The sequence below is a fragment of the Micromesistius poutassou genome, assembly GCF_964030765.1.
Source record: "Micromesistius poutassou genome assembly, chromosome: 14".
NCBI lineage: Eukaryota > Metazoa > Chordata > Actinopteri > Gadiformes > Gadidae > Micromesistius > Micromesistius poutassou.
The window spans coordinates 12,868,739-12,883,056 of NC_140284.1; the positions used below are offsets into that span (position 1 = coordinate 12,868,739).

A 14,318-nucleotide genomic window follows, 5' to 3' on the forward strand; every position below is an offset into this window, starting at 1 on the left:
TCTGGTTGACATCACTAACCGTCACATCTGGGAAGTAGCATGTTTTGATCTTCTTACCGGTTATATCCTTTATGGTTGAGTCTCCTACAATCAGAGTGTCTGGTTCATCTGCTTTCTGTGGGATGGGCCCTTGTTGACTTGAGGTGGCGGTGGCAGACGCATGCACAGCTGGCCTCTCTGGCGACAGGGTCGTGGTCGGTCTCTGTCCACACCGTCCGTCTGGACGCATCTCGGGGCTCAGGGGTGTATGGGTGGCAGGCGCGTTCATGGACTCTTTAAGTGGCAGGAACCAGTTCTTCAGTGGCAGGGTTAACTTCAGCGATTGGCTAATCCAGCTGATATATGCTACGTTAGCTTTGAGAAGCTTAGCATTTGGCGTCGAGTGAACTTGTTGATTCACTTTGGTATGTTGTTTGGGCTTAGCGCCGACTCTGTGCCAGTGAGAGGCAGCTGGAACTGTCTCTCTCTTGTCCAGCTTCGGGAAGGATACAGTGTAGCTTTGATCATCTTGTTGTGTATTTGTCTGAGGGGGACTGCCTTCCATTCCGACATCGGAGTGGCGGCACTTCCATTGTTTTCAAACGTCCCACCACTCCGACGATTTCTGTTTCCATTGTCAGAGTGGCGGTACTTTACTTTTTTTCAAACGTTTCGCCATTCCAACATAAGGTTATTAATATAAACGGCTCTTCATATTACCTTTATTACTTATACCTTTTATAATTCTGCCAATTGTAGCCCATTTTGACTTATGATTCGTATGTGTAGGCCTATTTATCACTTACATTATTCAATAAATCTTATTAGTATCCAATAGGGGTGTAACGATACACAAAAGTCACGATTCGGTACGTACCTCTGTTTTTAAGTCACAGTTCGGTATGTTTTTCGGTACAGCAGTTTTTATTATTTTATTTTTATTAAACAATTGGATTTTGATTTGATTTATTAAATTGTATCAAACAAATGCCTAACACAAATGAAAGTACATAAAATACAATTGAGGATAAAAACACAATCAAGTCCAGGACTTATTTCCATTGTGGTCCTCAACACAAAACATCAGGACAAGACAAGACACTCACAGTGTCAGAGTGTCACAGAGTGTGTGATAATCAATAAAAACTGTGTGATAGTCAAAAAAAAAAAAATATATATATATTTTTTTTCCCGGTATGTACCGAAATGAAATGCGCATCGAACCGTTCCGCAAATTTCCGGTACGAATGAGTGCATCATTACACCCCTAGTATCCAAAGTAAAAATTACATTTTCTAATATCAATAAATTGCTGTAGCCGATTGTTTTCATTGCATATGAGCGCAACGTGCATCCCCGCCCCTTGTTTAAATGATCCTTGTCTATCCACACTTGATTGGTTGCATGCACGTGACAGTCAGTCACTGCACACATGCATAGCATGCACGGAGTACCCGTAGCATGCTAAACAGCTCTTTAGAATAGGTCTTTATTTGTCATTGTCACATGTTCAACGAAATTCAAAGTGCTCTCTAGTCAGTGCAACATTTAGAGTCTATTAAAAAATATATAATTTAAAATACTAGTGTTACTAGTTTAAATAAACATATAGCAGCATACATAAACACACCCATTTATACATACCCAGTCACACATAGGAAAACAGTATGAACACACAGTCAGAACAAACAACAGTCTGCACATATCTCAGGTGTATTGGTGTATATTATTGGGTTTTTTCAGTATTGAGGGTGGTTATTGCAGTTGGATAAAAGCTGTGTTTGAGTCTGTTTGTCCTTGTGTTAAGTGTTCTGTACCTTCTGCCTGAGGGCAACAGTTCAAACATGGAGTGACCGAGATGCTGTGTGTCCTTGCAGTATGTTAGAATACTCTCGATGGAGGCACGGTAAAAGCACACCAGCAGACTTTGTGTGATGTTATTCCTCCTGAGTATTCTCAGAAAGTACAGTCTCTGCTGGGCCTTTTTCAACAGCTCAGAGGTGTACCCTTTCCACACTGTCCCCACTGATGAATAATGGTGTGATCTCTGTTTTCTTTCTCCTGAAGTCTATGATGAGTTCTTTGGTCTTTGAGGTGTTGAGGAGCAGGTTATTAGCCTTGCACCATGTTGACAGCTGCCCCACCTCATCTCTGTAGGCAGACTCGTCTCCCCCTCTGGAGATGAGCCCCACCACTGTGGTGTCGTCCGCAAACTTCACCATGGTGTTACTGTGATGGGCAGGGGAGCAGTCATGTGTGTAGAGGGAGTAGAGTAAGGGACTGAGCACACAGCCCTGGGGAGAGCCAGTACTGAGGCTTAGGGCTGTGGATGTATGTTGGCCTACTCTAACCCTCTGTCTGCGATCTGAAAGGAAGCTATAGATCCACATGCAGGTGTTGTGTGGCAGCCCCAGGTCCCCCAGTTTGACCATCAATTTGTGAGGGAGGATGGTGTTGAATGCAGAGCTGTAATCCACAAAGCACAAAGCATTCGCACATAGCTCCCCTGCTGCTCCAGATGGGATAGTGCAGTGTGGAGTGCTATGGCTATGGCGTCCTCTGTGGATCGGTTCTCTCTGTAGGCAAACTGGTGGGGCTCAAGGCTGCAGGGCAGGGCTGCTTTGATGTGACTACGGACCAGTTCTTTGAACCGGCTCGTTCGCAACAGACCCATCTCTCCAGTCTCTGCCAAAGTCCCCACTGACCCAATTCACGCTTGGACTTTTCGATTCTGTTTCTAAATGTTGGGACTGATGGACACTGAACTCTGGGGTTATTTGAACGTTCATTGTGAAGTGGTCCTACTGTAAAAGGAGCGTCAGAAACCCCGCCTGTCTGTGCGCACCGAGGCCATTAATTAAAGGAATGCTGAGAGAATGCTGGAGAGTTGAGAAAAATAACACTTAATATGCAAACATGTTGTGTGCAATCTAACAACTGCACGCAGGCCTATGGCATGTACAAATAAGACTTGTTATTCTGTGGCTCAATCAATTTCAACTGATGAAAGCGCCTGACCGGCTGTTCTGATCATCTCCGAGGTCGGATATTGTTTAACACTCAGTACGTTTACATGCACAGCTTAATTCGATTTCGATTAATTTCCCCCAATTCCTTTTCCCCATGGGCGAAATAAACCCGACTAGGAGTCATTACTTGTTGTGGAAGTACCAGAGAGTCGGAGAACCCGACGCAGTCTGTAAGATTCATAATATCAGAGAATACCCCCATCAGTTCGGCTGCGGCACAATGAATGAATAAAGATCGTAGTTACTACTTTACAACCTCGTTGATGACATTTAGAAAAACATGTACTTTTAATTCAGCCTTTGGTGAAATCCATAGCGTAGTGTGTACTGAATGCATGTTGATGATGATACACTCCTTATAGTGGGTAACTACATTGGCACGACTCCGGCTTCCTCCATTTTCTGTGCCAGCTTTTTAAATAAATCGCCGACCCAAAGTGAGTTGACAGCTGTCTACTGAAAACATCTTTCTCCCGCCGGAGCAGCCCCTCCGCCGCCCGTCCGTATACGGCATTCCCCGCCGCATCGCAATGAATGAATAAAGATCGTAAACACGTCGGGAGAAAAAAAACATTTATTTTGACAGATGTGCCCGAAGTTACTACTTTACAACCTTGTTGATGACCCACATTTAGAAAAACATGTACTTTTAATTCAGCCTTGGGTGAAATGGAAGCGTAGTGTCTGTGTGCTTCCACCTTTAATGAATGCATGCCATGCGCGCTTCCGCAATCAGGACACAATTCTTATAGGGGGTTGATTCACCGGCTACATTCACCGGCTTCCTCCATCTTCTGCGCCAGCTTTATAAATAAATCGTTGTTTCTCGTTATCCCTTATCCGACGGCGAGAACAACAACACGACTATCGTCGCCTTCTACCTCCGGCTCACGGCTCCGGGAAAAGATCTCGAGCATGCGCAGAACGAAATTCAATGCATAATCCAATTCGACTCTGTACATGCATGCTTAGCTCGACTATGAATCGCATTATCTAGGGGTCTTAATTTGACTATGAGTAACCCAATTAGATTTAATTGGGTTATAGCGTATTGAGTATAGCTTGACTAATGTGTATACATGCATTTTAGTAATCCAATCATAGTTGGACTAAGCCAATAAGTCGACTTTCTTGAGTGTCATGTAAACACAAAGTCTATGTTTAACGGATTTGCCTTCTATGGGCAAAAACTGTTGGTTTATTGGGGATCAAGCAGTGAAACTGCAAGACAACCATTGTTATTCTACATTTTCCTATTATTATTATTATCCTGCCATGGGAGTCTATGGCAGCCCATAGAACGCCATGGTAAAAAGTTGTGAAATTTGGTACACTGATTCAGGACAGTCCCATAAGCCCTCACAGCAAATTTGAAGTTGCTAGCTCATGAGCTCTAGCGCCACCAACAGGTCAAAGTTGGACATGCATTCATGTTTATAACTTTTGACCCATTCATCCAATATTCACAAACACAGTATCATTGGAATCCTTGGGCCAAGCCGAGTTAAACACACCCTATGTAGTTATTTTGCGCCATGATGGATTTTCCGCCATCTTGGTTTATGTAAAACACATTCAAAATACCTCTCCTATCACAAATTTTGTCCAATCATCTCGAAACTTGGCACAGATGATGTTCAGGCCACAAAATTTATCCAAAAGATGTTTCAAATTCAAAACCGTTTCGCTGCAACAGCCAATTAAATTAGACAGCGAAGCCGCCAAACAGGAAGTAAGCCAATTTCTCAGCAGCCCTTTGATATATCATAACCAAACTTGGTACACAGTGTGACAACCCGCTCCCCACCAGGGGGAACTGTGGGGTAGTAGTGGACGGTGTATACCGCCGACACTCACTAGTTGGCGGCAGAGAGCACGACTTCACTCATCGCAATCACCCAGATGAAGCACACCTGGCCGGAGGGAGGAAAAGCCCTGGGGGGACAGCTTAAAAGGCGACCGAGGACTCACTCCAGGGGGAACAAGAAGGACGAGCAGAGTGGAAGACTGTCGATATACCGCCCGACACGAGTCTCTCGGAGGCCATAGTCAATAGAGTATATTCCTTGTTCACCAGTGGTTTTTTGAATAAACGCCGACTTTGGCTTAACCTGGAACCGTGGTGTGGTGCTTGCCGTGAGTTTAATAGACAATTGTGAACTGGGTCACCACAACAGACCCATGACATCATCATGGGGACACTCCTTTGACCTCTAGGGGGCGCTTTAATTAATGAAAATGTGTTTTAACTCCTGTCTCTTCACATGAGTATATTTCAAACAAATTTCCAAAGTCTGGTGATACTATTAGACCTCCCCATATAGCTAGTAAATTAATTCTCACGGAAATATCTGTGACAGCCAATCAAATTCGACCCCAAATCCGCCAAACCGGAAGCAAGACAATTTCTCAGCAGCACTTTGAACTATCATAACCAAACTTGGTACATAGACCCATGACATCATCAAGGGGACACTCAGTGAATTTGGTGACCTTTGATCTCTAGGGAGCGCTGTAATTAATGAAGATGTGTCTTCATTCTCTCTTCACATAAGTATATTTCAAACTTATTTTCAATGTCTGGTGATACTGGCAGACCTCTTCATGTAGTATTAAATAATAAATTATATAATAATAAATTATATAATAAATTATAATAAATTAATAAATTATTGCTCATGGAAACTTGAATTTGGCCGGCATGTTGAAAATTGTCAAAATCAATAGTACATATCCACAGGCCACAAATTCTGTCCAATCTTCATGAAACTTGCCATATATGATCTTCAGACCAAGCTGAACACATTTGTCAAACAGCTTTTTCAAATTCAAAACCGCTTGGCCGTGACAGCCAATCAACAAGACAACAAAGCCGCCAAACAGGAAGTAAGCCCATTTCTCAGCAACTCTTTAACATATCATAGCCAAACTTTGTACATAGACTCATGACATCATCCCGGGGACACCCAAACGATTTGGTGACCTTTGACCTCAGGGGGACGTCAAACAGGAAGTGAGATCATATCTCTGCAAGGCTTTCATTTATCCAAACCAAACTTGGCTCATAGTCTTATGACCCTATCCTGATGAGGCCCAAGTAATTTGGTGTCATTTTACCTATAGGGGGACTCTAAAACCACAGCGAGTGTGATTGCATCTCTCAGTCTATCTTTTATTTTTTTGACGTGAAACTTGAAAGTGCTGAAGGCCGTGTGTCTGACGTAGCTCTATCTTGTTGCTGCAGCTACTCTGGTTCATTCTGCTTGCAGACGCGTCGTGTTACCTTGTGACAACGTGCACAATCAACGCACCAAACGATCGCAGAATACGTACAGCAGCCCTGATCCGTAGGCATATGGGTGGTTGACGTGACGCTCAATTTTTGTGTCCCCAGTGACAAATATAACCAAAATTTGATAATATTTCATTAAAATTCATTTTTTATTACGCAGTTCATTCTTCTACATCTAATCCATCTGCAAACAATGAGTATCGTTCTTCAACTATGCAAATATTCTGTTTTGAACATGACATTTGTCCACCGGTGCAACTGTCCTGGGTAGCATTACTTATCTTAAAACGACTGTAATTTAATGAAAAATTAATGTAAATACATTAAAATACTTGAATGCATGTCATACAAGTGTTTACTTAATGAATCTAGAGGTTATAAGTGTTAAGGTCCCTATGTAGAGTTATTATGACACATTACATTTTGTCCGCAAAACTGGTGTCCTCCTGGAGCAACGCCATTATGTAGATATAAAACAGGCATTAATGTGACCACCCTTATTACTGAGAGGGGTCCTTCCAGGATCAGGAAGGTCAGAAGACATCACTGAAGGACATGGACTGCACCCAAGGTCAGTACGGTCTCAAATATTTTCATAATATTACTATTTCCGTGCAGTGTTGGAACTGGTCGTCTTAAGGTAGTCCTTTGGTACAACGCAATTTAAGTATTGATCTGAATATTTTTAGCAATTTACATTGATTGATCATTGAAAATAATGTAAACCTTAACACTGTTACTCAGGATGAGAATGTCTCTCATATAGCTAGGCCGCAAACTAGCATTGATTTTGAAAATGTCCACTGGTGCAACGCACTGTCCTATAGTACAACATGAAGTCAGTTTCACTTATTTCTTTCTTTTACTCCTATCATAATGAAACTTAACATAGTGAAAGCAAACATTTAAACAAACATTTTTTGTATTACAAGTCTTATTGAAAAATTAGTTTAAATATGCAAAAGAGATATAATCAGAAAAAAAAAAAATGGAAGGAAAAAATGGAGGTTATGGAGGTTAATGGACGGCCACATTTGGATGGCCCGTCAAATCTTCTCCTTCTTCCTCACCCCCAAGCTCCCTCCCTCCCCCTCCATCTTCAACTTCCCCAACCCCCCCTTCCCCCAACCTCTCTCCCCCTCCTTCCTTACCTACCTCCCCCCAACATCCCTCCCTCCACCTTCTCCTTCATCTCCCCCAACCTCCTCTTGCTTTTCTCCCTGCCAAACTCCCTCTCTATCAAGCCCCCCTCCGCCCCCCTTGTTCCATCTTCTCTTCTTTCTAACCTGCCTCTCTGGCTCCTTACTCCTCTCCTAACTTTTAATGACTAATTTAAGTAGCTTTTTTGCATTTTCTCTTAACCTCAGAATTTGAGGACAACACAACTCTAACCTTCCTTCCCTGTTTTGTTAAAGCTAGTTTGATTTCCATGTTGTAAGTGAGAGGCAAGGATGACCACCAAGGAAAGGTCCAGGAAGTTTAGGGAGAGGCTGAATGAAGACAAAGAGAGGAAAGAGAACTTCCTGAGAGAGAGACGCAAAAAGTAAATTTGACAAGTTACCAGAAGTTATTTTAGGAATTAAGAATTAAAACATTTCATGACATTATTAATGCACCATCATATCACAATATTCATGGTTGGTTTTATAATTTTCTCCACAGATATCAGAAGAAGAAAGAATGCGGGAAAATTGTTCAGCTAAGCGTGAAGTCTGTGTCGCCAGCAACACAGAATAAGCTACGAGAGAAATGGAGAGAGTCAAAGCGGAGATGTAGGGCAAGGGAAAAAGCCACTATCCACACTATCCACTAGCCACAATCACCTCAGGATCATGACCAGCCATTTGAAGAGATCAATGACCCCCCAGTGGCAAGGCCAGTTATCAATGGAGCCCCAGTGGCAAGGCCGGTTCTGCATGAAGTGATCAATGAAGCCCCAGTACCAGTACCCGCCTTGTGTAGTACACCAGAGAATTCCCCGCGAGACCAAAATCCACCCCAAAAAAGAAGAAAATCTTCAATGACCAAAGTACTACGGAAACTACGAAAACAAAATGAGAAATTAATGAAGAAACTTGAGGCTGAAAAAAGAAGAGCAGATACGTTTAGACGAAAGAATCAACGCCTCGTGCAAAGACGGAATATGGATAAACATGCTGACAAAAAAACACAAGCAAAACAAACAAAACAAACAAAGCGAGGAAACACTGCCCAAGAAAATAAGAAACAAGTGGAGTCCTTCTTATTAAGGGATGAGAACAGCAGGCTTCTTCCAGGGAAGAAAGACACCATTGGAAGGAAAGAAAAAATGCAGAGGAGAGTACTTGCGTTGGTTGACTTGCACAAGGAATACCTCCAGACTGCTGGACCACACCTTCGACTGTCTTACAGACAGTTTGTACGTTACAGGCCATTTTATGTAACAGAAGCCAAATCAAATGACCGCAATACATGCGCCTGCTACCAACACGAGAACCTGCGTCTACTTATTGATGTGTTGTCACAGCGTGGTATCCTACCATCAAAAAGCCTAACAGATCTTCTTTCCAGCATAACCTGTAATACTGAGAACTTGAAATGCATGGAGCGCACATGCACTGAGTGCTGCTTTGATGAAGTCCAGCTTGCCACACACAACCCAAATGATCGGGCCAGATAGGAACACTGGGCGAATGTAGATGTGGTGGTCGAAGACAAAACATATAAAAACTGGGAGAAGAAGACTGAGAATGGTACAGTGGGAGAACTGGTTGAAGAGTTCCAGAAAAAGTTGGAAGGTATTGCCATCCACCAGTTCAACTGGCTTCATCAGGCCAAGAAGTTCAGGCATCTGAAGGAACACCTGAAAGAGAATGAAATGGTCCTGCACGTGGACTTTTCTGAAAATTACGCCTGTAAATTGAATACAGAAATTCAGTCATTTCATTTTGGAGGGAACAGGCAGCAGGCTTCTATCCACACTGTTGTGGCGTACACATGCACAGGGTCACAGTCCTACGCCACTATCTCGGATTCAGTCAGCCACAGTGAGCGTGCTGTGTGGGCCCATCTGAAACCAGTGGCCCAGGACATTATGAATAAGTCTGGCCACAAGATTGACACTATGCACGTAATGAGTGATGGTCCAGTAACTCAGTACAGGAACAAGGCCAACTGTTACTTGTTAAGCAGTGTGCCATACACATGGGGGCTGAAGAGGGTTACATGGAACTACTCTGAGAGAGCCCACGGAAAAGGCGCACCGGATGGGGTTGGGGGTGCAGTCAAACGAATGGCCGACAACCATGTCCATGGAGGGCAGGATATACAAAGCCCAAAGGACCTTTATGAATTCCTGATCCAAAAAGAGGTCCCCAACATCCAATTCAAATGGATCAATGAGGTAGACATACAAGTGTTTGATGAGATGTTGCCATCGTCTGTTCCAAAACTCCCAGGCATACTTGCCACGCACCAGATCCTGTCATTCTCGCCAGGAGAGATTTTCTACAGGGCTCTAAGCTGTTTCTGCTACTTCCCAGAAATGTGCAGCTGCTTCTCCCCTAAAAAGATGAGGCCAGACAATCGAGCAGAGGAAAGCGGCTCCTCTGAGTATTTTGAAGCCCAGCCCAAGAGTCCTGAAAGTCACAATAGTGGAAAGGAACTGGAACAAGGGGAAGAGTAAACTGTGGGGAAATTTGTCATAGTGAGGTATGAGAATAAGCCATTTGTGGGCCAAATCACCCAAATAAATAAGGAGCACTTTGCAGTGAATTGCATGGAGCAAGTAAGCAACAAAAACATATTCAAGTGGCCTGCTAAACAAGACTGTATTTTGTACAGCAAGGACCAACTTGTTTCTGTCATCTCTGAGCCAGAGCCCTACCAGCGGGCCGCACAACTCACAAAGTACGACTGGCTGCTTTTCAATGAGGTGTGAAAAGGGAATGAGTTTCTGCTAAACACTACAGCTTTTTATTTTGCTTGTATTTCATGGTGTAGTATGTTGTACTGCACAGTTCATAATGAATCAATTTACAGGATGTTTTGCTGTGTTGTCTTGATGGGTTGAAAGTATGGCTATCAGAATGTTTTTAACTTGTGTTGTACTTTTGTTGTATTGCTTTTGTGTTGTTATTTTGCTTGTATTACATGGTGTACTATGTTGTACAGCACAGTTCATGAAATAACAAATGAATTCACAATATTATATATTTTTCAATATTTTACCTGTGTTGTACTAAAAAATGGACTGAATTTAAAATAATAAATTTTACTTTGTACACGATATGGGCATACTAGTACTCTGTTGTCCAATGGTGCAACGGAATGTCCTGTGGTGCAACAAATTGAATTGTGAGTGGAAAAGGTATTTTAATGAAAAATGTATGTAAAAAGTGTTGGACAGTATAATAATGATATCACTATGCAGCTATAAGGATGAAATGAAGATTCCTTGGGTTTTATACTAATTATAATGAATGTACCCCAGACATTTGGGTTAAGTCTCTATGTGTACATCTTATAGTATATAAATAACATAATTCTGAATTTTTTGAGGGGATGTTTGATGTGGAAATATAATTGGGACAAACTAATATGCCTTGGGCTTATCTATCTTATCTGTCCAACATTCTGTGAATTAAATAATGACATTCTTGTACCGGTGGACACATTTTAGGACTACCACACCAAAAAGTGAATAATATGCAAAATATATGAAGAATTAGAAATGGACACATTCAGTTTTGAATTATTCACATATAAGGGAATATAATTATATGTCATTTGACATATATTTTTGAATTATTATTTTTTTCACTTTGAATTTGAGTTCACGTCAACCACCCACATGCGTTGTTAGCAGCAAATCTATTCCAGCCCTTAGAAAGCAACTTCAATGTATTTTCATTGTGATAACCATTTGCCAATAGCTTTCATTGTAAGTGAAATTACAGGCACATCTGCTTTCATACAAACAGTCATCATGTAGCCACCTGACCGATTATGTCTGACCACCAAAATTAGTTTATGGAGTCCTATTCTGCTAGACCCCCTCATTGCTGCTCGCAGCTATATTTTTTATTGATCCCCTTCGAGAATTTGTGTGTAAAGGGGTGGGTCTAGGCTATATTCTCACCTCTCTCGATATGAAGTTAACTGTTAACATTCCTTGATTCGTTCTGCCGCGGCACTCCAAACAATTAATTTTGTTCCGATGTTCGTCCCATCCACTCCAATCATGGTCCTGCATTGAGTTTAAATCCAACTCTAACGAATAAATGGTCCAGTTTTAAGTTTCATAAAATATATATACATTCCCAGGGCATGTTAAATAAGTGCACGCCCCACCACTCTTAACACACTTGTAAAATGCAGTCATCAATAGATGGAATGGGTTATTTCATATATCATCACAACCAAAATTTGGAATTAATCAGATAAATTACAGATAAATAATACTGAAATGGCTACTTTTTGGTTGAACACATTTGAACAAAATATTTATGATCCCCCAATATTGACCTGAAGTTGGCGCCACTGATTGGTAGACTGTCGGAATGGCGGTACTAAAAGGTGTCGGAATGGGGGCATGTCGGAATGGCCCCATGTCGGACTGGCAGCATGTCAGAATGGCAGCATGTAACCTGTCTGAGCTGGTTTACCAGTACACAAAACTGAGCAAAGTCGATGCCAACAGACGGTTACAACGTCAATCAATAGTAAAATATGTGATATGATGGTTGAATCTTTTATATTAGTAAAACATTCATGTTCCGCCATGTTCATGCGCGTCACTAGTAAACCATACGTCACCAACTGGGAAACTCTGTTAACAAAATCTGGCCCCAGTTGCCGAATGGAGGTGTCGTTCACGAAAACTTTCAGACGTTGCGAAAATAATTCCCAGCGATGTGAACGCACCATAAGATGGTGGCCGTTGAGTACAAAAAGTGTGCATCGATCCACACTTTGCAGTTTGACCGTTTTTAATACACCATCCGGGTCCTTTCAGTACACTTCTTTTCACCCCGATCTTAATTGGAATGCCCTACGTACTCAAACTAAGTACAGTGAGTACGGATAGTATGGATATTGGAACACAGCACTAGGCCATCCTGCCTAGCTCTCGTAGATCTTGCTTTTGGCTGGGGGCCAGATGCGAACCCTTTTCCTGTGGGAAGACACTAGCTGAGAGGGTGGGGGGGGGATATCAGCATCAAACCACTTCTTAAGCAGATTAAAATGGTCTGTTGATCTTTACACCAACCTGGTTTCCTTACCATGTGGTTCAAGGGGCCTATCCACTTCACAACCACTACCATCTTGTTGCCGAACCCTCGCCTGTCCGACTACCAACCTGTTGCTGAACCCTCGCCTGTCCGACAACCCGCCTGTCATTAAGCCCCTGTCTTACTGGACTATAAATTTGTAAAGCATGATCCGCCAAAGGATCACCTGGGGGATTTTAGGGGGGAAATTAATTCACATTATGAAGGGAAACAAATTAACCTATACAGTGTAATCGGGTTCCTGTACTAATCAAAATATAGAAATATTACATAAGACTTTGGGTGCAATCTCCAGTGCTTTGTTTAATGGTTTAATAATATACATTTTGTATGGCTATTGGATTCCCGTGTCAACCCAGCAGTACGAGAGTCAGGCTATGGTGCATGAGCCTCAGTGATCCTGAGTTGATCTTCAACTACCAAATACATTGAACACATTGATTAAAAATTACATTTCAAACCATTGCAATTAATTGAAATGGTTCCTCATAAATACGTAATCAATTGATTTCAGATGCAAACAACATGGAGTAATTAACAACATGCATACAAATCAGTTTAGCATATATTTGTATAGCATTTTCAAAATTAGATTTGATATCGCTACCATGACTTGACAAACTAGGGTTATCAATCACAGAGAGAAAAAACATTGCAATAATGTAGAGGGATACAAGTGAAACACTCTGCTAGACTTTTGTGTCAAAGTATCCTCTGATTCTCTTCCGAACTTTAGTGAGATTGAGTCCATAAATAATAGGATTGAGAAGCGGGGGAAAAGTGAGAAACTGTACAGCCATGAAGTTCCTCAGACTCTGTGTCACAGATCTAGAGCCATGTCGAGCGTACATAACGTCGAACAGTAAGGCAATGGTGACATTCTGTAGACAGAGTAAATGTGGGAGACATGTCTGCATGAACTTTTTCTTCCCTTCTATGGATCCTAAACATGCTTTGATCAGTGGCACATATGTACAGATAATAAACACATAATGGAAAAAGTAGAAACATATGACTACCATACCAACTACACTGTTGACTGTTGTTGAGGTGCAAGAAAGTTTCACAACAGACCAGTTTTCACAATAGAGCTTATCTATGTGAGAACCACATATATCTAGGCTGGCTGTCATAGCTACAACAACCACCTCAAGAAAAAAAGGCACCATCCAGGAGATGAGGACAAGGACAGATATCCTCTGTTTAGTCATGATAGAGTGGTATTCCAGAGGATGACATATAGCCACATATCTGTCATAAGCCATCAGGGCCAGAATAGAGAAGTCCATTGTTGCATAGGAATAGATAATGTATACCTGAAAGAGACATCCAGTATAAGATATGAGATGAGTAGAGGACAGCAAATCAAAAAAGAATTTGGGGTAAAATCCGGCCGTCCCATAAAGTCCATTGATGCATAGATTACACAGGAAGATGTACATGGGTTCATGAAGATGTTTGTCCAAAATGATAGTTAAAATCAGAGTGATATTGACCAGTACAATGGCACAGTAACACAGTAGAGAAAGGGAGAAAAGATAGACTCTATGGTTCATCGCCTCTTCCAATCCAGAAAGAGAAAGGATTATAAATGATGTATTAAGCATTGCATGTGTTATTCAATTATATAAATTACATGTTCATAATACAACATAGCATTAACTTGTAAAACATGTATTCATTCAAATTTCGTTATTCAAAAGAACACAAAAGTCTGAACAATTCATACTTAACAATTTCAATCCA

General features: G+C 41.6%; 1 protein-coding gene across 1 annotated transcript; it reads right to left on the reverse strand.

The window, feature by feature from the left end:
• Positions 1 to 13,261: 13,261 nt before the first annotated feature.
• Positions 13,262 to 14,179, reverse strand: LOC311358864 (olfactory receptor 1M1-like; the record flags this gene model as incomplete). The annotated part of the gene is made up of 1 exon (XM_084478965.1): positions 13,262 to 14,179. The coding sequence occupies one exon, from the start codon at positions 14,177 to 14,179 to the stop codon at positions 13,262 to 13,264; it is 918 nt and encodes a 305-aa protein (XP_084335091.1).
• Positions 14,180 to 14,318: the final 139 nt, after the last annotated feature.